Source organism: Staurois parvus, unplaced genomic scaffold (assembly GCF_062004578.1).
Source record: "Staurois parvus isolate SC_StPar_1 unplaced genomic scaffold, SC_StPar_1.0 ptg000449l, whole genome shotgun sequence".
Taxonomy (NCBI): Eukaryota; Metazoa; Chordata; class Amphibia; order Anura; family Ranidae; genus Staurois; species Staurois parvus.
In genome coordinates, this window is record NW_028318245.1 from 2,931,019 (window position 1) to 2,958,794 (window position 27,776).

At 46.0% G+C, this 27,776-nt stretch overlaps 1 protein-coding gene across 1 annotated transcript in view; it reads right to left on the minus strand.

Moving 5' to 3' along the window:
* Window positions 1-27,776, minus strand: part of LOC149453318 (uncharacterized) — a 36,186-nt gene continuing 8,410 nt past the window's right edge. The window contains exons 7-18 of the mRNA XM_089688625.1: window positions 24,538-25,576; window positions 23,869-23,944; window positions 16,704-17,030; window positions 13,372-14,340; window positions 8,997-9,252; window positions 8,683-8,882; window positions 8,424-8,573; window positions 8,100-8,316; window positions 7,647-7,846; window positions 7,394-7,537; window positions 3,843-3,972; window positions 1-2,001 (exon numbers count right to left, since the gene is read on the minus strand). Coding sequence (XP_089544751.1) covers window positions 251-2,001; window positions 3,843-3,972; window positions 7,394-7,537; window positions 7,647-7,846; window positions 8,100-8,316; window positions 8,424-8,573; window positions 8,683-8,882; window positions 8,997-9,252; window positions 13,372-14,340; window positions 16,704-17,030; window positions 23,869-23,944; window positions 24,538-25,576 — 5,459 coding nt within the window. The 3' untranslated portion in view covers window positions 1-250. The remainder of the gene's footprint in view (window positions 2,002-3,842; window positions 3,973-7,393; window positions 7,538-7,646; window positions 7,847-8,099; window positions 8,317-8,423; window positions 8,574-8,682; window positions 8,883-8,996; window positions 9,253-13,371; window positions 14,341-16,703; window positions 17,031-23,868; window positions 23,945-24,537; window positions 25,577-27,776) is intronic.

The window sequence follows — 27,776 nt, forward strand, 5'->3', positions numbered from 1 at the left end:
TGATGTCTTATTATACTTATTTTATTTATTTATTTCAGGTACTTATATCTCGCCATCAATTTACACAGTGCTTTACAGATATATTGTACATTCACATCAGTCCCTGCCCCCCGAGGAGCATACAGTCTAAGGTCCCTAACTCACATTCATACATACACATTCTGGGTCCAATATAGACAGGAGCCACTGAACCTCCCAGCATGTGTGGAGTGTGGAAGGAAAACAGAGTACCCAGAGGAAAGGCACGTAGCTATAAAACATTTCCCGCACTTTGAATGCACCGAGGACGCTGTGCGGTGTGTGTTCTCTGATGTGTCACAAGGGTTTCTTTCTGAGTGAAAGATTTCCCGCACTCAGTGCAGGAATAAGGACGCTCACCCGTGTGAATTCTGTGGTGTTTTGTAAGGTTCCCTTTCTGAGTGAAGGATTTCCCGCACTCTGAACATGAATAAGGACGCTCGCCCGTGTGAATTCTCTGGTGCGTAAGGAGGCCTCCTTTTAAAGAGAAAGATTTCCAACACACTGAACAGGAATAAGGATGCTCACCCGTGTGAGATCTCTGATGTTTAACAAGTTCTCCTTTGGAAGTGAAAGGTTTCCCGCACTCTGTACAGGAATGCTCACCCGTGTGAATTTTCTGGTGTGCAACAAGGTCTCCTTTAGAAGTGAAAGATTTCCCGCACTCGGTACATGAATAAGGACGCTCACCCGTGTGAATTCTCTGGTGTGTATCAAGACCTCCTTTTTTAGCAAAAGATTTCCTGCACTCGGTACATGAATAAGGACGGTCACCCGTGTGAATTCTCTGGTGTTTAACAAGGTCTCCTTTATAAGTGAACGATTTCCCGCACTCCGAACACGAATAAGGACGGTCACCCGTGTGAACTCTCTGATGCTTAACAAGGTCTCCTTTATAAGTGAAAGATTTCCCACACTCTGAACATGAATAGGGACGCTCACCTGTGTGGATTCTCTGATGCTTAACGAGGTCTCCTTTATGAGTGAAAGATTTCCTGCACTCTGTACATGAATAAGGACGCTCGCCTGTGTGAATTATCAAATGTGTATCAAGGCTTCCTTTTTTAGTGAAAGATTTCCCGCACTCTGAACATGAATAAGGACGCTCACCCGTGTGAATTCTCTGGTGTGCAACAAGGGCTCTTTTAAAAGTAAAAGTTTTCAAACACACTGAACATGAATAAGGACGCTCACCTGTGTGAACTCTCTGGTGTGCAGCAAAGTCTCCTTTATGGGCGAAAGATTTCCCGCACTCAGTGCATGAATAAGGACGCTCACCCGTGTGAATTCTCCGGTGTTTATCAAGACCTCCTTTTTTGGTGAAAGATTTCCCGCACTCTGGACATGAATAAGGACGCTCGCCCGTGTGAATTCTCTGATGATTAACGAGATTAGCTTTCTTTATGAAGGATTTCCCGCACTCTGAACACGAATACGGATGCTCGCGCATGTGAATTCTCTGATGACTGACGAGATTAGCTTTCTTCATGAAAGATTTCCCGCACTCTGAACATAAATAAGGACAATCAACCCTGTGAATTTTCTGATGTTTAACAAAGTCTCCTTTAAAAGCAAAACATTTCCCGCACTCTGAGCAGGAATAAGGAAGCGTGCCCATGTGAATTCTCTGGTGTAAAAGAAGAAATTTGTGTACAGCGAAAGATGCCTCGCACTCCGAACACGAGAATAGATTGTCCCCTCGGTGAGCTCCTTCATGGGGTGCGGAAGATTTCTTGGGATTCGATGGATCTGTTGATCTATCTGCAGTGTGAGATTTTAAATAGATATATGCAATCAATCGATCAGAAGATTCCCCCTGATCAGAGGGATCCATTGATGTCTCCGGACAGGAAGGTCTGTGATGGATATTGGGTGTATTTGGATTCACTCCTGGAGAATCCTGTGTGATGGCATTATCTTCTGACTTCCAATCAGCAGATAATAGAAGACGTCTCTCCGAGGAATTCCTGACATCACCGCCAGCTGATGGAAAGAAATGGAAAAAAAAAATAAAATGTAAAAAACGTCAGAAGTTTGCGAATAACCAGAATTTTAGCAAACTTGTCTTTTATATTTTACCAAAAAATGGGTATTATATTGTGCTTTTGCAGTAAAATTCATTTTATTAAATTGTTTCCTGAAAATTTGCCTTGAATAAACAGTTACTCAAATATCTTGTGACATAAAAATGTGCAACTATCTATTTTTTTTTATTATTTTTTTTTTACACGGGCACTGCTTTCAAAAAAATTTATATTTTTCTGCGTTGGAGGGTTTAAGTCATTTTATTGCCAAAAAATGTGCAAGAAATGAAAACATTTGCTCCAGAGCTGATCTGGTTAAGCTACAATCCTTATACTCAAGACCGGTCCAAAATAATTTTGCGGACTAGGCAAGTCCAGCTACTTGCGCCCCAGAAAATAGAAAATATTACATTAACAAAACATGAAACTGTTAATTACTGTTTATTTGCACAAATTGCAAAAAAAAATAAAAAAAAAACCTCATCACAACAACCTCGTCTTTTATATTTTACCAAAAAATGGCTATTACATTGTGCTTTTGCAGTAAAATCCATTTTATGAATTTTTTTCCTGTAAATTTACTTTGAATAAACAGTTACCCAAATATCATGTGACATAAAAATGTGCAACTATTTTTTTTTTTTTTTTTTTACACAGACACTGCTTTCAGAAAATTTATATTTTTCTGGGTCGGGGGGTTTAAGTCATTTTATTGCCAAAAATGTGCAAGAAATGAAAACATTTGCTCCAGAGCCGATCTGGTTAAAATGCAATCCTTATACTCAAGACTGGTCCAAAATAAATTTTGCGGACTAGGATAGCTAGAAAATATTAAATTAACAAAACATGAAACTGTTAATTACTGTTTATTTGCACAAATATGTGCCGTACGATGTCACCAGCACCAGTATTAAAGACAAGGTCAGCGTTACGGACGGACTGTATCTGTGGCTGGCAGGGTGACAGTTGCAGTGAGTGGAGGATGATGGATCTACATTCTGACAGATTCCAGGCAATGGGGGGTGGTAACACGCCATGACAGTAGGGAGCCCAGCCCACACACACACACACACACCTGAATGGAGCGATCCCACACAGTGCAGATCCGACACAACACCAACCAACACAGATCAGTAGGCGCTGTAAGAGCAGGCTGTTGGATCTGATGATGTCATCACTCACTGACACAGATTAGCAGGCGCTACAAGAGCAGGCTGTTTGATCTGATGATGTCATCACTCACTGACACAGATCAGCAGGCGCTTCAAGAGCAGGCTGTTGGAACCGATGATGTCATCACTCACTGACACAGATCAGCAGGTGCTACAAGAGCAGGCTGTTGGATCCGATGATGTCATCACTCACTGACACCTTGCACATGTAATGTCCGGCCAGGTCACACTCACACAGACACGAAACATCGGAGTCAGACATTACCGTCCTCCGCAGGCGCAGCTCACCCTCCGCTGATGAATGGGAAGAGAAGAGTTGGAACTCCACAGCGATCATCAGCCGCCAGCCAGCTTGCAGTAAAGGACTGCGTCTGAGAGGAACACTGGAAGGAACGGCAGCTCATCTGCGCACTGGTACCAGACATCGGGCATCTTCCTCTCTCCTTTCTTCCTCCCCTCTGCCACCCTTCAGCTGGACGGTCATTCATGACGGAGAGAGTGCCGGCATGTGCTGCGTCCAGGCGCCCCTAGGTGGCAGTGCGCCCTAGGCAACCGTCTAGTTTGCCCTGCCTATACTCAGAAGTGAAGCAAGACTGGGACCTATTCCTTCCATAGTGCTCGTACTTACTCGTGTCAATAGGCAGAAACAGGTCTTCCTGTTCACTTTTCATAATCATCCCGACCTCCTCCATGGACAGCTGATCAACTTCCACAGACGTCTCCACTTCCTCCTCTTTGACCTCAGATTTTATATTCATCTAAACCCCAAAATAATAAACAAAATCTAATAAAGCTCAACTCCAGGCAGATATAAAAGACACACAAAAGACAGCAGCTCTGTAATCATTAATATATTGAATGTATTTCTCCCAAGCAGTGTAAGTACCTGAATGGGACCTGGAATCAGGCTCTTGCAGTATCTGTACTTAAGAGCTCAGACTGGGAGAAGCAGAAGCAGAAGGATGAGCCAATCAGAGTGACGGAGCTCATCAGTCTGCTGGCCCCATGATGACTGTGAATGAACTTGGAGGACCACATAAGAAAGTAACATACAGTGGGGATCGAAAGTTTGGGCACCCCAGCTAAAAATTTGTATTAATGTGCATAAAGAAGCCAAGGAAAGATGGAAAAAATCTCCAAAAGGCATCAAATTACAGATTAGACATTCTTATAATATGTCAACAAAAGTTAGATTTTATTTCCATCATTTACACTTTCAAAATAACAGAAAACAGAAAACAAAAAAATGGCGTCTGCAAAAGTTTGGGCACCCTGCAGAATTTATAGCATGCACTGCCCCCTTTGCAAAGCTGAGACCTGCCAGTGTCATGGATTGTTCTCAATCATCGTCTGGGAAGACCAGGTTATGTCAATCTCAAAAGGTTTTAAATGCCCAGACTCATCTGACCTTGCCCCAACAATCAGCACCATGGGTTCTTCTAAGCAGTTGTCTAGCAAACTGAAACTGAAAATAGTTGACGCTCACAAAGCTGGAGAAGGCTATAAGAAGATAGCAAAGCGTTTTCAGATGTCAATATCCTCTGTTCGGAATGTAATTAAGAAATGGCAGTCATCAGGAACAGTGGAAGTTAAAGCAAGATCTGGAAGACCAAGAAAAATATCAGACAGAACAGCTCGCAGGATTGTGAGAAAAACAATTCAAAACCCACGTTTGACTGCACGATCCCTCCAGAAAGATCTGGCAGACACTGGAGTTGTGATACACTATTCCACTATAAAGAGATACTTGTACAAATATGGTCTTCACGGAAGAGTCATCAGAAGAAAACCTCTTCTACGTCCTCACCACAAAAATCATCGTTTGAACTTTGCAAATGAACATATAGACAAGCCTGATGCATTTTGGAAACAAGTTCTGTTGACCGATGAGGTTCAAATTGAACTTTTTGGCTGGAATGAGCAAAGGTACATTTGGAGAAGAAGGGGCACAGAATATAATGAAAAGAACCTCTGTCCAACTGTTAAGCATGGGGTTGGATCAATCATGCTTTGGGGTTGTGTTGCAGCCAGTGGCACAGGGAACATCTCACGAGTAGAAGGAAAAATGGATTCAATAAAATTTCAGCAAATTTTGGATGGTAACTTGATGCCATCTGTGAAAAAGCTGACGTTAAAGAGAGGATGGCTTCTACAAATGGATAATGATCCTAAACACACCTCGAAATCCACGGGGGATTACATCAAGAGGCGTAAACTGAAGGTTTTGCCATGGCCTTCACAATCTCCTGACCTCAACATAATTGAAAATCTATGGATAGACCTTAAAAAAACAGTGCGTGACAGACAGCCCAGAAATCTCAAAGAACTGGAAGACTTTTGTAAGGAAGAATGGGCAAAGATACCTCAAACAAGAATTGAAAGACTCTTGGCTGGCTACAAAAAACGTTTACAAGCTGTGATACTTGCCAAAGGGGGCAGTACAAGATATTAACTCTGCAGGGTGCCCAAACTTTTGCAGACGCCATTTTTTTTTTCTGTTATTTTAAAAGTGTAAATGATGGAAATAAAATCTAACTTTTGTTGACATATTATAAGAATGTCTAATCTGTAATTTGATGCCTTTTGGAGATTTTTCCATCTTTCCTTGGCTTCTTTATGCACATTAATACAAATTTTTAGCTGGGGTGCCCAAACTTTCGATCCCCACTGTATATTGATTAAAAAAAAACAATAAAATGAAGTGTGAAAGAAGGATCTGTAAAACGGGAAAGGGTGGTGTGGGGAGCAAAGGTGGCACGTGGGTTTGGGGTAGGTGAGGGAGTACAAAAAGCGGTTAGCCCACGGGGTTCTTAGGCTATGCCAGCCAGTGTGGGTGGGGTCACTCGCCCTGCACATGGGGTACCTTTCCATCATCAAGGCCCTAGGACGAAGTGAAATCTACCTTAAGACGGGCCCCTGGCCTACAGATGAACACACTGAACATATGCACTGAGCCCCATGCTGTCCCGTGTCACCACACACCTTGACCGGTGCATTTAGGAGGTTCACCGCTGAGCCTCCAGCTGTCCAGTGTACCTCTGCCAACTCACTCCCAGTCACAGAATTAAGTCCCACGTAGACCTCTTCCATACCAAATGGTGAGGCTGGTGTATCCATAACGTGGGTTCGGTTCCAGTTCCTACACTGGGGAGGAGACCAGGGCACCCAAGCACGACCCACCACCACCCAAGAAAACCTCACCTTACCCAGGCACCATGCTTCATACCAGCCCTTTGGTTACCTGTGGAAACTGCTTACTTCCTTCTCTCCCGATGCCAAGTTGACCACTTGTGACTGACCCAAGTCCATCTATCTGCCATTAACCTTCATGCACCCCTTTGGAGTAACCTCAGAACAGAAATGGTTAACAAACTATTACTGAACTCTAAAGTGCAATAACGGGACTCAAACATTACAGTCCAGTGCATCCCTAACTAGTCTGGTTTGTGGCTGCCCAGGCATACCTTATAAAGGTGAGAGTCCATAAAACTTGTGGAAGTCCATGGTGTGGCAGTCCTCTGGAAAGCTGGCATTCTAAAGGGCTCAGTAGTCCCCGTCTGCAGTGCGGTGTCACAGGATTTCAGAACCTAAAACTGAACAAGGAGCCCACCATACCCAGCCCTCCTCCTTAATTTAGCATGACAGAGCAGGTAGGCTGGGTCCAAAAAGCCCAGGACAGAACAATTTAACCCCTTCCCTTTCCTGGGTCAGACACTACTCACTTACTAATGTGGGCAACCTGCTTCAGATGCAGAATTAAACAAGAGACTAAGTAGAAGAATGTCATCTCACATATTCAGAACGGTGTTCTATACACCGAGTTCACCTACATGGTGAGCAGGGGCGGACTGACCATTTGGGAACTCGGGCACTGCCCGAGGGCCCAGGGTCAGTAAGGGGCCCCATGAGATGCCACTGGTACCTTTCATAGGCTTTTTTGGGTGTGGTTTGAGTGTGGGCAAGGACACAGGGACCCAATGATCCCCTATTGCCCGGGGGCCCCATGAGTTGTCAGTCCGCCCTTGATGGTGAGAGATGGTGTGCTTCGAATGCCATCGGTGAACGCAATGCAAAAATGATGTTCCTCCACCTGTTTATGTATTCTTATGAACATTTTATTTTAATGGAAGACATTTGACCAGAACACATATTTAGGTCTACATGCCCAGTCCCACCTACCTGATCATGGTGAAGGATGGTGTGATCTTCCTGTGTGGATTGCCAGGAATACAGAGGACCACCCTCCTCCATAGACTGCTGATCCCAAAACGTGTCTTCTTTTTCCACTTTAGGCTCAGCTTTGATGTCTTTCCGTTCTTCATCCTGAAAACCCAAACATGATAAAATAGATTCGTAAAAAAAAACAAGCGATGAAAGACAAATATCACCTCAAAGAGTAGAAATCAAAGTCTAATTGCTTAGTCCCATCTACCTGATCATGGTGTGCATAGTTATGATCCTCCTGTGTGGAATCCCAGGAATACAGAGGACGGGGACATCTCTCTGGTGGTTTCCCATTATTGGATCCATCTACCTGATGATGGTGAGGGATGGTGTGATCTTCCTGTGTGGAATTCCAGGAATACAGAGGAGGAGGACATCTCTTTGGTGGGTTCCCATTACTGGATCCATCTGTAGGAAACACACACACTGACTGAATTCATTGTTTCTATGTATTTATCAGATGATGGGGGATCTAGGTGGACCCTCCATATTGCTCTCTCCTTTACAATAAAGTCTCCTCTTACCCGGTGATGTGAGTGGCGGCTGATTGTCCATCATGACATCCTTGTAGAGATTATATTACCTGATGTGAAGGTCTACTGATCCTCAATCATCAACGTATACACTTGATCAGTTTCTGTATTTAGTGTTCATTACTCACCTGTGCTGATATCTAGAGAAGGTTCCTCCTCTTTAGCTGTCACCATCTTCCCAACTTCCTTCATAGACTCCTGATAGTCCATCACAGTCATCACCTCTTCTTCCTCTTTAGTTGTCACCATCTTCCCAACTTCCTCTGTAGACACCTGATAACTCATCACATCCATGACCTCTTCCTCCTCTTTAAACTCAACTTTCAAATACATCTGTTCTTCATGCTAAGCCAACAAAAATAAAGAAAACTTTAAAATGTGAAGACCAGTAGGCTAAGAGAAGAGTATAATCTCATGCAGTCTAGAGTCACTTTTATATTCTTTCCATCTACCTGATGATGGTGTGGGATGTTATGACCTTCCTGTGTGGAATTCTGGGAATACAGAGGACCACCCTCCTCCATAGACTGCTGAGTTCCACTTATCAACATCTCTTCTTCTTCCTCTTTAATCTCAGCTTTGATGTCTTTTAGTTCTTCATTCTAAGCATCAGAGATTATAGAAAAAAAAATGGAGCAAGAGATGACATAGAAGAATGTCCTTTCAAAGATTAGAATTCTTTTTGAGATCTGGTTGTTCAGTCCCACCTACCTGATGATGGTGAGGGGTGACGTGATCTTCCTGTGTGGAATCCCAGGAATACAGAGGATGGGGACATCTCTCTGGTGGGTTCCCATGACTGGATCCATCTACCTGATGATGGTGAGGGATGGTGTGACCTTCCTGTGTGGAATCCCGGGAATACAGAGGATGGGGACATCTCTCTGGTGGGCTCCCATGACTGGGTCCATCTGTAGGAAACACACACACTGCCTGAATCCATTGTTTCTATGTTTATCAGATGATGGGGGATCTAGGTGGATCCTCCGTACTGCTCTCTCCTTTACAATAAAGTCTCCTCTTACCCGGTGATGTGAGGGGCGGCTGGTTATCCATCATGACGTCCTTGTAGAGGTCCTTGTGTCCTTCTAAATATTCCCACTCCTCCATGGAGAAATAGACAGTGACATCCTGACACCTTTTAGGAACCTGACACACAATGATACAGTCACCATCCAGACACATCCCTTGTCTGTTACTGGAGAATGTCCCAGAATTCCCGGCACAGCTCACCTCTCCTGTCAGCAGATCATGGATTTTGTATGTGACTTCTATAATCCTCTAATAATTGGTTCACTTTGGGAGCTCCAAAGTCTTCTCTTAACTTCCTCACAACTCACTGCTCTCACCCACAACTTCCTGTTTAGACCCTTACATCACTTCTTGTTCATTTGGCACCTCACTTCCTGTCTGTCTATCGCTTCCTGTGTTCACCTGACACCACTTCCACCACATTTGTGACATCACTTCCTGTATTTGACTTCCTGTGTCTTTACGATCATGACTCTTTTCTCTGTGTCCTACCTAGGGGTGGCCACCTCATCCCTTTAAAACCGAACACATATGAATGACTCGGGTTCTGTGGCTGATTAAGGTGGTAATTAAACTCACTTAGATCCATATCTGCACTAAATTAGCCTGTTTATTTATTGGGCAGCACAGTGGCTAAATGGTTAGCACTTCCACCTGGCAGTACTAGGAGTTGTTGGGTCTTGTCCCAACCACAGCACCACCTGCCTGGAGTTTCCATATTCTCCCTGTGCGGGTTTCCTTCGGGTACTCCAGTTTCCTACCACATTCTAAAAACATGCTGGTAAGTTAATTGGCTCCTGTCTAAATTGGCCCTAGTATGTGTATGTATGAATGTGAATTACCTTAGATTGTACACCCCTTTAGGGTTAGGGACCTTAGATTGTACGCCCCTTGAGGGTTAGGGACTTTAGAATGTATGCCCCCTGAGGGTTAGGGACCTTAAAATGTACGTCCCTTGAGGGTTAGGGACCTTAGAATGTACGCCCCTTGAGGGTTAGGGACCTTAGATTGTATGCCTCTTGAGGGTTAGGGACTTTAGAATGTACGCCCCTTGAGGGTTAGGGACCTTAGATTGTATGCCCCTTGAGGGCTAGGGACCTTAGATTGTATGCCTCTTGAGGGTTAGGGACTTTAAAATGTACGCCCCCTGAGGGTTAGGGACCTTAAAATGTACGTCCATGAGGGTTAGGGACCTTAGAATGTACGCCCCTTGAGGGTTAGGGACCTTAGAATGTACGCCCCTTGAGGGTTAAGGACCTTAGAATGTACACCCCTTGAGGGTTAGGGACCTTAGAATGTACGCCCCTTGAGGGTTAGGGACCTTAGATTGTATGCCCCTTGAGGTTTAGGGACCTTAGATTGTACGCCCCTTGAGGGTTAGGTACTGATGTGAATGTACAATATATATGTAAAGTGCTGCGTAAATTGATGGTGCTATACAAGTGCGTGAAATAATTAATATGTGTTCGGTTTTAAAGGGATGAGGTGGCAACCCTAGTCCTACCACTCCAAAAATTGTAAAAAGATCTCCACCTTGACAGTAATGTCATTAAAGGGGGAGTCCCGTCTTTGTTTAGTATGTGAAAAATATTAGATAACATTGCAATGGTTAAAAAATAAGGATCACCAGATTCTATAACCATCTTAAAAAGTTTGGCTAAAGGCACCGAAGAATTCGGTATGTTCATTTCTTACATGCCGTGTTTTTCCTTTACATAACTTTTCTCACTCTCTTGCATTGTGTGTTTATGTGTCTGTAAGACTCATTGGTTCCTCAGTAATTGAAGAATTTTTTGTGAATAGGAGGAATACGGCACACATTTGTGGTGTATACACAAGTAGGCGGAGGCTCTATTATACCACACCCAGTATTCAGGGTACCTTCAACACCCCCACCTATGGCTGCAGGAGCGCCACAGATCCTCCTCTCCCTTGGCTGCCCCTCTTACTCAGATTCTTAGGTCGGGAGGTATACCCAGCTGTGTAATATTTCCTGTAACTGCTAGGAAAGGAGTGCAGGGCTACCCATTCTCAGTCCTCATTTACCCCCAACAGGTCATATTTTCAGGATTTCTTTCACCTTGCACAGGAGGTTTGAATCTATGTCAATGGCTTGGTAGGTATAACAGCTGTTTATATCTATATCTGGATAAATGGTTCTATATTTAGGATGTATCCGGTCTATAAACCAGAGGCTCTGGATGGATGGTTGGATAAATGGTTCTATATTCAGGATGTATTCGGTCTATAAACCAGAGGCTCTGGATGGACGGTTGGATAAATGGTTCCATATTTAGGATGTATCCGGTCTATAAACCAGAGGTTCCAGATGGACGGTTGGATAAATGGCTCTATATTTAGGATGTATCCGGTCTATAAACCAGAGGCTCTGGATGGACGGTTGGATAAATGGTTCCATATTTAGGATGTATCTGGTCTATAAACCAGAGGTTCCGGACGGACGGTTGGATAAATGGTTCTATATTTAGGATGTATCCGGTCTATAAACCAGAGGCTCCGGATGGACGGTTGGATAGACGGTTCTATATTTAGGACGTATCCGGTCTATAAACCAGAGGTTCCGGATGGACGGTTGGATAAATGGTTCTATATTTAGGATGTATCCGGTCTATAAACCAGAGGCTCCGGATGGACAGTTGGATAGATGGTTCTATATTTAGGATGTATCCGGTCTATAAACCAGAGGCTCCGGATGGACGGTTGGATAAATGGTTCTATATTTAGGACGTATCCGGTCTATAAACCAGAGGCTCTGGATGGACGGTTGGATAAATGGTTCTATATTCAGGATGTATCCGGTCTATAAACCAGAGGCTCTGGATGGACAGTTGGATAAATGGTTCTATATTTAGGATGTATCCTGTCTATAAACCAGAGGTTCCAGATGGACGGTTGGATAAATGGCTCTATATTTAGGACGTATCCGGTCTATAAATCAGAGGTTCCGGATGGACGGTTGGATAAATGGTTCTATATTTAGGATGTATCCAGTCTATAAACCAGAGGCTCCGGATGGACGGTTGGATAGATGGTTCTATATTTAGGACGTATCCGGTCTATAAACCAGAGGCTCTGGATGGACGGTTGGATAAATGGTTCCATATTTAGGACGTATCCGTCTATAAACGGTTCTAAATTTAGGATGTATTTGGCCTTTAAAACAGCAGATCTGGATGTGGATGTACAGTTTAATAAATTGTTCTATATTTAGGATGTATGTGGTCTACAAAAAAAAAAAGTGGAGGCACTGAGATTGATGCTTCAGGTTGCCCTCCACATAGAGTCTGCCATGGAATAAGAGCCAGGCCAACTCCTGTAAGGTTCAAATGATTCTCTTCAGATTAATCAAACACAGGCCCTCCCTCATAACAAGGTGTAAGGTACCTCTAGCAGCCCATCGGTTAGGTTGTCACAGAGTGCGGAGTCTAAGTCCCAGTCCGCTTGTTCACCAGGGCCCCTGATGGTGGGGATGGACTTGGAGCGAACCGAGACCAGGTCGCGGCTCCTGAGTACACCTACCCGCTGTAGAGGGATCCGCCAGAGGCTTCTGCAGGGTGAGAGCCTGATGTGAAGAGGCGGATATGTCAGAGCAAGGTGGATGGATGAGCAGGATCGTGGTCAGACAAGTCGAGTCGGTAGCCGTGGGAGCAGTGCGGTACAAAGCAGCGGGCAGAGAATGGTCGGCTCACATGCCAGGTCAGCAACAGAAGATCAGATCCAATAGGGGGCATCCAGGAGGTAGGTCAGGCAAGCCAGGGGTCAGAGCAGGAGAATACAGCAAAGTCAGGAACAATCCGGGTCAGCAACAATCAAGAATCACGGTAAACAGGATCAGGGAACACAGGGAGACCAAACGGCAATTCATGTCAGCGCAGGGCGATTTAAATACCGCACCCTGCACTGTCATTGGTGCCAGGCGCGCACCTGTGGCTCCAAGTGCGCATGGGCGGGTTCTGTCCCCGCCACGGCTGGCCAGGACCTAGTGCCCGTACACTAGCGTGAACGGGCACAGTGCTCCTGTGCCGAGCCGTGTATTGTGGCAGCTCCTGACATTGCCCCCCCCCTGCGGGCAACCTCCGGGTGCCCAACTGAACTCTCCACCGTGGGTGACTACGATAGAACTCCCGGATAAGCCTGGGGGCATGAACATTTTGGGCTAGTTCCCATGAGTTTTCCTCGGGACCATAACCCTTCCACTTGATCAGGAACTGAGTCTGGCCCCCCTTTTCCGGCAGTTCAGGATTGCTTCCACCTCAAATTCCTCCTGCTCCTCAATGGTTATAGCCTCTGGAGGTCTGGACTCCCGATCTGGGAAGGGTCTGGCACAGCTGGCTTCAGAAGTGATACATGAAAAACTGGGTGGATTTTAAAAGTCTCCGGAAGAACAAGTTCATACGCTACTTTGTTAATCATTCGCTTCACTTGGAATGGATCCACAAACTTCGGTCCCAGTTTCTTCGATGGACAAGACATTTTCAGGTTTGTTGTTGCCAACCAGACCTGATCCCCAGGTTGCAACACTAGTTCCCCCCTTCGCTTCCTATCGAAGGCTTTTTTGTTGTCTTCTTGGGCTCTTGAAATAGCTTCCTGAAGTACCTTGTTATTGGTAGAAAAAAAAGTGAGCATGCTTTGAGTGGCATGGACTGAACTTTCGGCAACCAGATCAGGCAGGAATGTGGGATGGAACCCATAGTTTGCAAGAAACGGAGATTGCCCTGTGGCTGAATGGTTCGCGTTATTGTAGGCGAATTCTGCCAGCGGTAGGAGTGCCAGCCAATCATCCTGCAGGAAGGACGTGTAGCATCTCACATACTGTTCCAGTGTTTGGTTTGTCCTCTCCGTCTGTCCATTAGTCTGTGGGTGGTAAGCGGAGGAGAGGGACAATTTGATACCCAATGCTTCACATAATGCCCTCCAGAACTTTGAGGTAAACTGGACTTGATCCGAGACAATGTCTTCAGGGACTCCGTGCAGCCTCACTACTTCTCGTATGAAGATTTGCACCATTTCAAGAGCTGATGGCGTATTCTTCAAGGGTAGAAAGTGGGCCATTTTGAACAAACTGTCCACGATCACGAAGATCGCGGTGTGGCCCTGGGACAGAGGAAGCTCGACTATAAAGTCGATCGCAATCATTTGCCACGGTCGATCGGGTATAGGCAGTGGGCATAGCAAACCCCAGGCCTTGCTCCTGGACGGTTTGTTCCTCTGACAAATGGCGCAGGACTTAATGTAGAGTTCACAATCCTTGATCATGCTTGGCCACCAGAACGTGCTCTGGAGCAATTTGGAGAGTCTTCGCCAGCCCGAAATGACCTGCCATCAGATGATCGTGGCAGTGTCTCAGGACCAATGTTCGGACCTCTTCTGGTACCACGATTAGTCCTTCCTTCCATACGAGTCCTCCCTTGCTCTGGGAGGACACCCCAGGTAGGGTTGCATACCCAGGGATGCATCTTGCAGCCTAGAACGTAGCTCCGTCTGGTGGGCAAGAAAGTTCCTTGAGGACAAGATGGTATCTGGCTTTGGAACTTCCTCAGGATCCTCAAACATGCGTGAGAGGGCGTCCGGCTTCGTGTTTTTGGAGCCTGGTCTGTACGTAATGTGGAAGGAGAATCGGGAGAAAAAGAGTGCCCACCTCGCTTGGCGTGGACGTAAGCGGTTTGCTGTTCTCAAATATTCTAGATTCTTGTGGTCGGTAAAGAACAGAATAGGATGCGTGGCTCCTTCCAGCAGGTATCTCCACTCCTCTAATGCGGTTTTTATAGCCAACAGTTCCCGATCTCCAATGTCGTAGTTCCTTTCTGTCAGTGAAAGTTTCCTTGAGAAGAACGCCACTGGGTGCAGAAGTTCCTTGGTGCCCTTTCTCTGGGACAGGATGGCCCCTACTGCATTTTCTGAGGCATCTACTTCCAGGACATAAGGCAGAGAGGAATCAGGATGACCGAGGATGGGAGCAGTGGTAAATAACTTCTTTAGAGACTCGAATGCTGCCTGAGCCTCGGGCGTCCATTTAAGCGGACCCCTTGTTTGGTCAACTGGGTAATGGGGGAGACCAGACCAGAGAAGTTCCTGATAAACTTTCTATAAAAGTTAGCAAACCCAATAAAGCGTTGTATGCCTTTCTTATCCGTGGGTACTGGCCAATCCAAGATCGCCGAGACCTTCTGAGGATCCATCGCGACCCCCGTGGTGGAGATGATCAGCCCCAGGAATGCAATACTGTGTTGCTCGAAGCTGCACTTGTCAGCTTTGGCATACAGACCGCGTTGGCGTAATTGCTCCAATACACTTGTCACATGACCCCTATGAGCTTTGAGTGAGGAAGAGAATATTAATATGTCGTCCAGATAGACAACCACGAAAATATCAAGATAGTCTCTGAATACATCATTAATGAAATGTTGGAACATGGCCGGGGCATTGCAGAGTCCGAATGGCATGACCAAATACTCGAAATGGCCAAATCGAATGCGAAATGCCGTTTTCCACTCATCCCCCTCCCTTATGCGGACCAGATTATATGCACCCCTCAAATCTAGTTTTGTAAAAATGGCTGCAGATTTCAGTCTCTGGAAGAGTTCGGGGACCAGGGGCAGTGGATAGCAATTTTTTGTTATCGTGACCTTGTTTAGCTCGCGATAATGCAGGGTCGTAGGGACTTATCCTTCTTTTCTACAAAGAAGATTCCGGCCCCTACTGGAGAAGTGGAGGGGTGGATGAACCCTTTTTGGAGGTTCTCGTCAATGTACTCCTTGAAAGCCCCTAATTCTAACTCGGACAGGGGAAAAATTCGACCGAACAGAATCTCTGAGCCAGGTAGAAGGTCAATGCGGCAGTCATATGTTCGGTGTGGAGGCAGGACGTCTGCCCCTCGTTTGCTGAAGACATCCAGGAAACTGTGGTAGGCCGAAGGAACGACCTGCCTTAGATTGGAGTCTCCATCCGAGCATAGGAGGAATTGGGGAGCTGCAGGGCCCGAGGCGTGGCAGTGTTCCTGACACTATGGGGATAAGAACTGAACGGAACCGGTTTCCCAATCAATCTGGGGGTATGGCCCCGCAACCTAGGAAGCCCCAGAATGACTGGGAAAAGAGGAGAGGCTATAGTGTCTAGTCGGAGGAACTCCCGATGATGACCCGCTATCGTAGTAGAAATAGGAGTCTCCTGATCCACCAACCCCAACTTAATTTGTGATCCGTCGGCCAAAAATATGTTAAGGCCCTGTTCTCTAGTCTGGAGGGGATTTTTTGCTGATGGGCAAAGTTTAAGTCCACGAAGCAACTGCATGCTCCGGAATCAATTATAGCGTCACCTCCACGGTTCTTCCTGGGAGCTGGAAGGAAAAAGGTATGGCTAAGTAACTGGACTGTTTAATATTTTCAGCAGATATAGAAGAAAAAATAGAGGCAGACTTACTCGCTTTCAGCGGACAGGAATTTACCATGTACCACCTCGGGCGATAGGGACGGCCGAGCCAGTCCCAGCTGCATGGGCTCGTGGGTATCCACAGGTTCTGGAGTCCGGTTCCCCTCTGGTGTAGGTTAGACTGCTCCCCGGAAGGGTGCCCATGTTGTTCTCTGACCCTGGCTGGTTCTTTCAAGCCTGCGTTCCTGCAGCCTGCGGTCTATCTGAATGGCAAAGGCAATAAGATCCTCCAAGGACTCGGGTAGACGTACTTGGGCTAGCTCGTCCTTAAGCCCTACGCGAAATTGGTGGCGTAGGGCGGCGTCGTTCCAACAGGTATCTCCCATCCACCGTCTAAATTCCGATGCATATTCCTCCGCTGCCCGGCGGCCCTGTCTAAGGGAGTATAGGGCTGATTCTGTGGAGGCTGCCCACTGCGGGTCATCGTAAAGTATGGCCATCGCCTCAAAGAAATCTGTTACTGTTTCTAGGTGGGGATCGTGGTTCTCCATCAATCGGTGAGCCCAATCCAGGGGTTCATCCTGGAGCAGGGATACTATGAATCCCACCTTGACTGACTCTGTGGAAATTGTGCGTGGCTGCAGGTTGAAATAGAGGAGACATGCATTCCAGAAGGCCCTGAAACGTGCTCGGTCCCCGCGGAAGCGTTCTGGTAGTGGTACGCGGGGTTCAGAAGTAGGCAGTGCAGCTAAAGCTCCCATGGATGGTCCTGGAGATTCCCCGGAAGGGGCAGGGGAGGCCGGGCCCTGGGAGGTGGGTGACAGGTGCAGTCAACGTCTGGATGCGGCTTTCCAGATGGGTATATCCATCTTGCAGCATTTTGATGGCTTGGGTTAGGGCCGCCAGGTGCTGGCATATGTCTTCAAATGGAGATGGTCCTCTTCCAGACTCTGTCATGGCCGTTCGGTACTGTAAGGAACCGCCTGGCGGTATTTCTAGCAGCCCACTGGTTAGGTTTCCCCAGAGCGCGGAGTCTAAGTCCCGGTCCGCTTGTTCACCAGGGCCCCTGATGGTGGGGATGGACTTGGAGCGAACCGAGACCAGGTCGCGGCTCCTGAGTACACCTACCCGCGGTAGAGGGATCCGCCAGAGGTTTCTGCAGGGTGAGAGCCTGATGTGAAGAGGCGGATATGCCAGAGCAAGGTGGATGGATGAGCAGGAGCGTGGTCAGACAAGCCGAGTCGGTAGCCGTGGGGGCAGTGCGGTACAAAGCAGCGGGCAGAGAATGGTCGGGTCATACGCCAGGTCAGCAACAGAAGATCAGATCCAATAGGGGGCATCCAGGCGGTAGGTCAGGCAAGCCAGGGGTCAGAGCAGGAGAGTACAGCAAAGTCAGGAACAATCCGGGTCAGCAACAATCAAGAATCACGGTATACAGGATCAGGGAACACAGGGAGACCAAATGGCAATTCATGTCAGCACAGGGCGATTTAAATGCCGCGCCCTGCGCTGTCATTGGTGCCAGGCACGCACACGCGGCTCGGAGTGCGCATGCGCGGGTTCTGTCTCCGCCGCGGCCGACCAGGACCTAGTGCCCGTACACTAGCGTGAACGGGCACAGTGCGCCTGTGCCGAGCCGTGTATCGTGGCGGCTCCTGACACAAGGCCTCGGCAATCCTTTGAGACTAGTGACACCCTAAAGGCAGATTCAACAATCCTCTCTAGGACCTTCACTGACCACTGCTGAAACATTTTAAGGCATTGGCCAACACAATTTTGGAACTTACCATGTTGTACCCATTTCACTTGCCAACCATTCTCCCAGCTTTAAAAAGGCATAAACCAGGACCGAAAATTACCAATGCACCCAGGCGGTTCTTTTTTTCAGCATGTTACCAAAATAATGTTTCCAAAACCTCAGAGAAAAGAATACCACTGGACTGACCATACCTAGACCACCCATCTGCCTCGGATCTGCTCTCCCATAACAGAAGAGACAGCCGTAGATCCTCGCATAGAGAGACATTGTCAAAACACAGAAAAAGGTGACATAGGAAATGATCGGGATCAGGTAAATTTTAGTCAGATCATCCCTTTCCCTGTAAGAGTTTCCAATCCTTCCAGCTGGCAACCTTTGCATCGGCATCTTGTAGCCTACTTACCCAATTTGCAAGCCTCAATCTCCGCGATTAAATTTGATGCTTAAAAACATAATTTCCTGTCAGTGCGATGGGAAGGTGCCTGGAAGCTCAAAGCCTTCGCCCTCCTCTCTTATCCACAAAGCCTCACTCTTATCCTGATTGATATTTGAGACAGATGCTTCAGCATACTGCTCCATCACCAAGACCACCTCCTCCGCCTTCTCCATCCCAGAGATGAACAGACACATGATCATAACCCCTAAGAGGAGGCTCACCAGGAATGCCCAACGGCAGTCCACACAACGGCCCACTCTCCATCCTACTGATGAAGGGACTGATTGTGAATATGTGTAGCAGAGGACTCAAAGGACACCCCTGATGCACACCCAAGTCAACCTCAAAGATCCATCTGATCCAACCATTCACAAGCATAAAGCTTTCAGCCCTTCTGTACAAGGTCTTCAGCTAATGGATAAAGCCTGATCCAATGCCAGCAAAATCTTTCTCCAGTCTGCAACGCTGCACTGTTCTAGGGCCTCCCAGACACTAACACTGTTTAACCACTTGCCGAATGACGGCTTCACTGCGACCGGCCAATTCTGGGAGGGCATCATATGAAGTCCTCCCAGAATGCATTCTTCTGCGTGCCCCCGGGGGTGCGCACCCAGCGATCTCCATGATCGCTGTGTCCTACAGACACAGCTGATCACGTGATGTGATAAAAGAAAATTATAAAAATTTCATATGGGTACAGTGTTGCATGACTGCGCAATTGTCGAAGTACGACAGCGCTGAAAGCTGAAAATTGGCCTGGGCAGGAAGGGGGTAGAAGTGCCTGGTAGGCAAGGGGTTAAAAAGTGCTTCTACCCTGAATCGAATCATGCTGGTGGCAAGAAATTGCTTGCTACAGACAAAAGATGCCAGAAAATTATTTTTGCCAGTGTCTTCCTATGGACATTGAGAAGAATAATAGGCTTTCAATGATCAATTCTCAAAGAATGAGAAATGAAGAATCACTGCAGATTGTCGCATTGAGGGAGAGACCTAATGTCCGCAATCAAACTCACATTTCTCAGTCCTGGAGTGGAGTCCAGAAAACTGGACATGCTTGCCGGATCTAGGCCCCTCTAACCCAGTAGGCCAGCATAATATGACCGGGCGGTTTTCAAGGCCCCCAACTTGGACTTTGCCAAGGAACCCATACTGTCAAGCAGGCCTACAACCGACTTGACTACTCTACCTTGCTTGCAATTGTGGTACGGATTAGGTGAGTGAAATTTCCCATAATTCCTCTCCAGAATCATAGAGGCAGGCGTGACACTGCCAGAGCAAGAGTTGAACCTCTGGATCTACATTATTCCAGAAAAGCATAGTAGTATGGATGGGGGAGGAGAGCTGTCAGAGAATGTAGTGTGGATGGTGGGGAGGAGAGCTGTCAGAGAATATAGTGTGAATGGTGGGGGGAAGAGAGCTGTCAGAGAATGTAGTGTGGATGGTGGGGGAGGAGAGCTGTCAGAGAATGTAGTTTGGAGGAGAGCTGTCAGAGAATGTAGTGTGGATGGTGGGGAGGAGAGCTGTTAGAGAATGTAGTGTGGATGGTGGGGGGGGGAGAGCTGTCAGAGAATGTAGTGTGGATGGTGGGGGGGAAGAGCTGTCAGAGAATGTAGTGTGGATGGTGGGAGGAGAGCTGTCAGAGAATGTAGTGTGGATGGGGAGGGGGAGAGCTATCAGAGAATGTAGTGTGGATGGTGGGGGGGGAGCGCTGTCAGAGAATGTAGTGTGGATGGTGGAGAGCTGTCCGACCCCACATGAAAATCTCCTCATCTGCCTGGATGTCATGAGAGTATCCCAGGGCAGGGGATTCCGAGACACAAAGAAATGCTGTCCCAGGAAGAACTAGTTGGGTATGGCACCTGACCACCCTCTCCCTTGTAGGCCTAGGGGGTATAGAGGTACTCACACTGTCCTGTTCCTTTTAGTTGTAAAGGTGAAGCTGCTTTCAGGCCCTATGTTAGGCTGGCATCTTCCCCTCCTAACAGGCTGTCCTTCCCTGCAGACTATGCAACAGTGGAGGTCCCTCTTTTCAGCTTCTAGTCTGTAGACAAACCCCTTTGGGCCCCCCCCCCCAGGCTCCACACCAGCAACACTTCTCACTCCATCTGACATCCCCCACTGACCAGGCTGTCATATTTAAGGGCTGACCTAGCCATCATGCCAGGCTTCCTGTCTGGGGATTGGCCGGATTCTCCTAAGTATGCAGATCACCCCCGCCTACTGGCTTTTAGAAACTTCTCCAGGTCTTTAGAACAGGGGGAGGTACCAGAGGGTTGATCTGTAGAGTCCTCCAGCTCTAACCTGAAGTAATCTTGCTAACTCACTTCCAGGCTGACTCACACCCAGGCGTCTAGCAAGCTTCCAACTATACACACACACATTGCTCATTTTGTCCTCTGTATTAATACAGTTGTCCTGTATTGTTGCAATTACTGATTTTTGGCCCCATATATTCTCATTATTGTTAACCACTTCCCATCCAGCCCATGTATATAAACGGACGGATAGTGGCAGTGCAGGGGCGGGTTGCCGTTCATAAACATTTTGGACTGTGCACGCTCCCCGGGAGCGTGCACCACCGTGAGCTCCCGATCATGTGATCACTGATTGGTCAATCAGTGATCACATGAAGAGTAGTAAGCAAGATTTCACTTCCTGACATCATTGCTTACACATGGTACAGGGCCATTCACAACAGCCTTGTACCATGTGACAAGCTGTGACCAATCACAGCTCACACAGTAGTTCTCAATGGCTGCAAAAGGAGAAATGATTGCTTTTACACCCATAAAGGCTGTAAATGCAATCAGTGTAAAAAAAAAAATCTTCATAACCCCCCACAAGTAGAACAGTGTCACTAAAAAAAAAACATAAATAATAATATAAAAAATAAAATAAAAATGTAAAAAAAAGTTTTGAAAAATTATAATTTTTGGTTACAAACTAATTTTTTTTTTTTTTACGAAAAGGATAACTGAATACATTTTGGCCAAGATTTATGCAGAAAGATTATTTATTTGAAAAATGTTATAAGAAAAACACTTTTTTTCAAAAATTTTTGACTTTTTCATTTACATAGCAAAAAAAAAAAAAACAATCCTCAGTGGTGAATAAATACCACCAAAATAAAGTTTTATCGGTCTAAAAAAAATGCTAGAAAATTCATATGGGTACAGTGTTGCATGACCACGCAATTGTCATTCAAAGTGTGATAGCGTTGAAAGCTGAAAATTGGCCTGGACTGGAAGGGGGGGAAAGTGTTCGGACTGGAAGGGGGGGGAGGTGTTTGGACTGGAAGGGGGGGGAAGTGTCCGGACTGGAAGTGGTTAATGTTAAAGTGTATGCTACCCAAATTTATTTTTACTATCGCGTTCCTACTCTATTTTTGGCTTTTGTCTCAAAAAATAGACTATAATTTTGATTGCTAGATAACTCTGCCTGGTCTCTTCCTCCCAAATTGTAACCTAATCAAAAGACGTACATACTGAGCATCAAATCTGTACTCTATTTCAGGCTTTTTTTCTCAGAGAAGGCCACACCAAGTTTGGAGGTCCCCAAACTCTTCCCCCAAAGTTGGGAGCATGAAATTGTCCAAAATGTCACCTTAAGAGTTCCCTTCACTGGAACTAGGGGGTCAACGCACTTGGCCGGTGCGCCCTCTGTTTGGTTCTCATTCCTGCAGTGTTCCTAGACCTCCCCAGTCTTGTGAGGGCAGCAAGGTAAGTGCACCCCATGATGGCCCATTAACACCCCTGGGCCCACTCCCCAAGTGCAGGAAGATTGAAGTGTCCTATTTCTTTGCACAGCCAGTCTGTTAGCATTTTCCACACCAGCTTTCATCCACAAAAGAAAAAAATCAGGCCTTGATCGTTGGTTTTGTTATTTTATTGAGGGGATTAAACTTGAATGGGGTAAGGGGTGTAGAGGGCACCCAAGGAAACCGAAATCTGAGGACAACTTCCTGAACTATTTACAGCTTCTCTTCTCCAACAGTCTATGGTGGAGTGATAGCCAGCAGCTCCTAGTTGTACCACCCCAGACCCCAGATGAAGTCCTCTTCACCCAGCAATCTGGAGACTTTCTTCCTGAGCAGGGGATCCGGCTCCTGTTCCTTTCAATGGGTAACAGTCACTAGCAAAGGACTAATCTGGTTTCCCACCAGAGTGCTCCTTCCCCTATCCACCAAGGGGGTGCAGGTGTACTCACTCAGATCCTCTCCTGTTCCGCTTGCAAAATGGATGGTGCTACCAGGCCTACCAGTTGGGCTGCTCTTTCCCTGCCATACAGGTGCTCCTCTCTTAGGGAGGCAGCGAGTCCTGAGTTTTGCTCCTTTCCAGCTCCAGACTTGTAGACAGACCACCACGCCTCCTAGCAGCCTTCCATCTCAAACTCAGATCATCCTCTCACCTTCTTTACCCATCGACTCTCCTGTTACTAAGCAGGCTCCTCCACATTTAAGGGAGCCCCATCCCCTTGCAAGCTTTCTGTTGGTGATTGGCTACATTCTTGGGGGACGTCAGCCAATCCCCAACAGGAGGCTTGGCAAGGGGCTAGGGCTCCCTTAGAAGTGGAGGAACCTGCTAAGTAACAGAAGAGTCGGGGGGGGAAGAGGAGAGATTGGCTACATTCTTGGGGGACCTCAGCCCAATCCCCAGCAGAAGGCTTGGCAAGGGGATGGGGCTTCCTTAAAAGTGGAGGAGCCTCTTAGTAACAGGAGAGTCATGGGGAACAGGAGTGATTGGCTACATTCTTGGGGACCTCAGCCAATCACCAACAGAAGGCTTGGCAAGGGGCTCCCTTAAAAGTGGGGGAGCCTCAGAGCAGGGGGAAATTCATGAGAGGCTGGCCTGTAGAGTCTCTCAGTCCTGACCAGAATTTGACCCTTCTGACTATCTCCCCTGAGCTGCTAATCAGCTCCTCACTAGCCATCAGGGTCTAACTCTCCCTAAACTAGGAGCGTGCTACACTTCCATCTTTGTGTACCCAACCTATTATGAGGAGCTACCACTCTCTGCTGTGTTGTATGCAAAATGAAATCCGAGCAACTGGACTACAACAGAGTGGGGGACAGAAACTGTAGCAGGCCCCTCCCACCACTGGAGACTCCAAGAAATACAAGAAGCCAGGAGAAGACTCATCCAATCAAACTCTAGAAATTTAAGATCACTTTTGCAGGGATTTACCCATACTAGAAACTACATATATTCTTCCTACATAAAGGTTTCCCTTCAGAGTAAAAACATTTCCCGCACTCAGTACATGAACAAGGAAGCTAACACACGTGAATTCTCTGGTGTTCAATAAGGTGATCTTTCCGTGTGCAAGATTTCCCGCACTCCAGTACATGAGCAAGGAAGCTAACACATGTGAATTCTCTGGTGTTCAATTAGGTGATCTTTCCGTGAGTAAGATTTTCCGCACTCAGTACATGAACAAGGAAGCTAACACACGTGAATTCTCTGGTGTTCAATTAGGTGATCTTTCCATGTGAAAAATTTCCCGCACTCCAGTACATGAACAAGGAAGCTAACACACGTGAATTCTCTGGTGTTCAATTAGGTGATCTTTCCGTGAGTAAAATTTCCCGCACTCCAGTACATGAACAAGGAAGCTAACACACGTGAATTCTCTGGTGTTCAATTAGGTGATCTTTCCGTGAGTAAGATTTTCCGCACTCAGTACATGAACAAGAAAGCTAACACACATGAATTCTCTGGTGTTCAATTAGGTGATCTTTCCATGTGAAAAATTTCCCGCACTCCAGTACATGAACAAGCAAGCTAACACACGTGAATTCTCTGGTGTTCAATTAGGTGAACTTTCCGTGAGTAAGATTTCCCGCACTCAGTACATGAAGAAGGAAGCTAACACACGTGAATTCTCTGGTGTTCAATTAGGTGATCTTTCAGTGTGCACAATTTCCCGCACTCCAGTACATGAACAAGCAAGCTAACACACGTGAATTCTCTGGTGTTCAATTAGGTGAACTTTCCGTGAGTAAGATTTCCCGCACTCAATACATGGATAAGGACGCACACCCGTATGACTTCTCTGGTGTGTATCAAGCTTGTCTTTCTGAATGAAAGATCTCCCACACTCTGAACATGAATAAGGACGCTCACCCGTGTGAACTCTATGGTGTCGAAGAAGTACATGTTTGTGAGAGAAAGATTTCCCGCACTCTAAACACAAATAAGGACGCTCACCCGTGTGAATTCTCATGTGTTGATTGAGGGTTCCTTTCTCAGTGAAAGATTTCCCGCACTCTGAACACGTGTAGGGACGCTCACCCGTGTGAATTCTCAGGTGTTTATCAAAGTGTTGTTTGTGATGGAAAGATTTCCCACACTCTGAACATGAATAGAGACGCTCACCCGTGTGAATTCTCTGATGTCCATCAAGGTCTCCTTTCTTGAGCTCTGTACATAAATAGGAAAGCTCACCTGTGTGACTCTTCTGGTGTTTCACAAGGTTTCCTCTCCGAGTAAAAGATTTCCCGCACTCTGAACATGAATAAGGACGCTCACCAGTGTGAGTTCTCCGGTGTTTAACAAGGTCTCCTTTACGAGCGAAAGATCTCCCGCACTCTGAACATGAATAGGGGCGCACACCCGTGTGAATTTTCTGGTGTGTAACAAGGTTTCCTTTCTGAGCAAAACATTTCCCGCACTCTGAACATAAGAATAGATTGTCCCCTCGTTGAGCTCCTTCATGGGGTGCAGAAGATTCCTCGGGATTAGATGGATCTGTTGATCTATCTGCAGTGTGAGATCCTAAATGGACATTTGCACTCCTAGTATGTGCTTGGTCAGAAGATTCCCCCTGATCAGAGGGAACCATTGATGTCTCTGGACAGGAAGGTCTGTGATGGATATTTGGTGTATTTGGATTCACTCCTGGAGAATCCTTTGTGATGGCATTATCTTCTGACTTCCAATCAGCAGATAATAGAAGACGTCTTTTCGAGGAATTCCTGACATCAGCGTCATCTGATGGAAAAAAATGGAAAAAAAATAAAATGTAAAAAATGAAGTTCACGAATAACCAGAATTTTAGCTCCTCCCCCCCAGTCAGTGGAATAGGTAGAACCACTGATCTCACAGCTGGGCTCCAAAATCAGTCAGAAAAGTGTTTTTGCTGAGTCCATACTGTAGATGATCTGCCAATTCTATAACGTCGTTGTGTATGTTACCTTATATATATTTTTTTTTTCAATGTGTGTTCACATACAGGTATTCTATAAATCAATCAGTACATAAATCAGTGTCTATCATGTTCACGAACGTCTTCCATCTCAAGTACCTGGTTGATCCCACGAGTCACCTTTCTAAACTGACCACACAAAGCAAAGAAGATGATCTGCGTTTGCGTGGTCAGTTTTTAAATCCTTTAGCTGGCCATTCGGTGGTGCAGACACACAGCATGCCTGTATTTGGGCAGTGTGTTCAGCCCCTTACCGCATCACAGGCTGGAGGAAAAGAAATGTAATCTCCAAAACACAGAAAGATTTCTTCGCAGTAAGAGCTGTGAGAATCTGTACCAGACTCCCTCAAGAGTTGGTTGTTGCCAGCTCAGTGGATTGCTGTAGGAAAGTCCTGGATTCTTTCTTGGATACACAGAATATAACTGGATATAATATTTATAGGAAAAGGGGATCCAGGGAATATCCGATTGCCTCTCGGGGGGGATCAGGAAGGAGTTTTTTCCCCTGCAGGAGCAAATTGGATCATGCTTTGCCGGGTGTTTTTGCCTTCCTCTGGATCATCTGTGGGTGTAGGATTATAATTTTTTAATTTTTTTTTTTAATGGTTGAACTGGATGAACATTTGTCTTTTTTCAGCCAGTCTAACTATGTATCTCTAACACACATCTCCTACCAATCACAGCCTGCCTCTTGAACACACACCCTGCATCTTGCCTCAGGCTGAAGAGACTATGGGACACAGACACAACACAGTTTCCTGTAACCCTCCCGTGACCCTTTATCTGAAAGAAGGGATGCATGGTCACATGACAACTTTTTAACCTTGTTAAAAAGGTAAGACAACAAGTAAGCAAAACAGTTTTGATACCTGCATATTTATAACCACCTTATAAAGTGTCTACAACATTGTTCACAACTACTTTAAATAGCTATGACTAAGTACTGCAAATGCCTGATCTCTCCCTCTGAAATTGCAACCTAGTCAAAAAGGTGTGCATACTGAGCATTGAATCTGTGGCTTTTGTCTCAGAAAATAAAGTGCACACCATGATTTTTATTTCTGGATAACACCTGCCCGGTCTCTCCCTCTGAAATTGCAGCCTAGTCAAAAGGCTTACATAGTGGTCTTTTAATCTGTGCTCTACTTCAGGCTTTAGTCTCAGAAAATAAAATGCACATCATCATTTTTATATCTGGATAACACCTGCCTGGTCTCCCCCCTGAAATTGCAGCCTAGTCAAAAAGACGTACAAACTGAGCATTGAGTCTGTGGCTTTTGTCTCAGAAAATAAAATCCACATCATCATTTTTTTTTTCTGGATAACACCTGCCCGGTATCTCCCTCTGAAATTACAGCCTAGTCACAAGGCATACATACTGAGCATTGAATCTGTGCTCTACTTCAGGCTTTTGTCTCAGAAAATAAAATGCACACCATAATTTTTATCTCTGGATAACACCTGCCTGGTCTCCCCCTCTGAAATTGCAGTCTAGTCAAAAAGGAGTACATACTGAGCATTGAATCTGTGGCTTTTGTCTTAGAAAATAAAATGCACACCATCATTTTTATTTCTGTCTGAGACAAAAGCCACAGATTCAATGCTCAGTATGTACTCCTTTTTGACTAGACTGCAATTTCAGAGGGGGAGACCGGGCAGGTGTTATCCAGAAATAAAAATGATGGTGTGCATTTTATTTCTGTCTGAGACAAAAGCCACAGATTCAATGCTCAATATGTACTCCTTTTTGACTAGACTGCAATTTCGGAGGGAGAGACCGGGCAGGTGTTATCCAGAAATAAGAGGGAGCTCTGAAATTGCAACCTAGTCAAAAAAAGACGTACATACTGAGCATTGAATCTGTGGCTTTTATCTCAGAAAATAAAGTGCACACCATCATTTTTATTTCTAGATAACATCTGCCCGGTCTCTCCCCCTGAAACTGCAACCTAGTCAAAAAGGCGTACATACTAAGCATTGAATCTG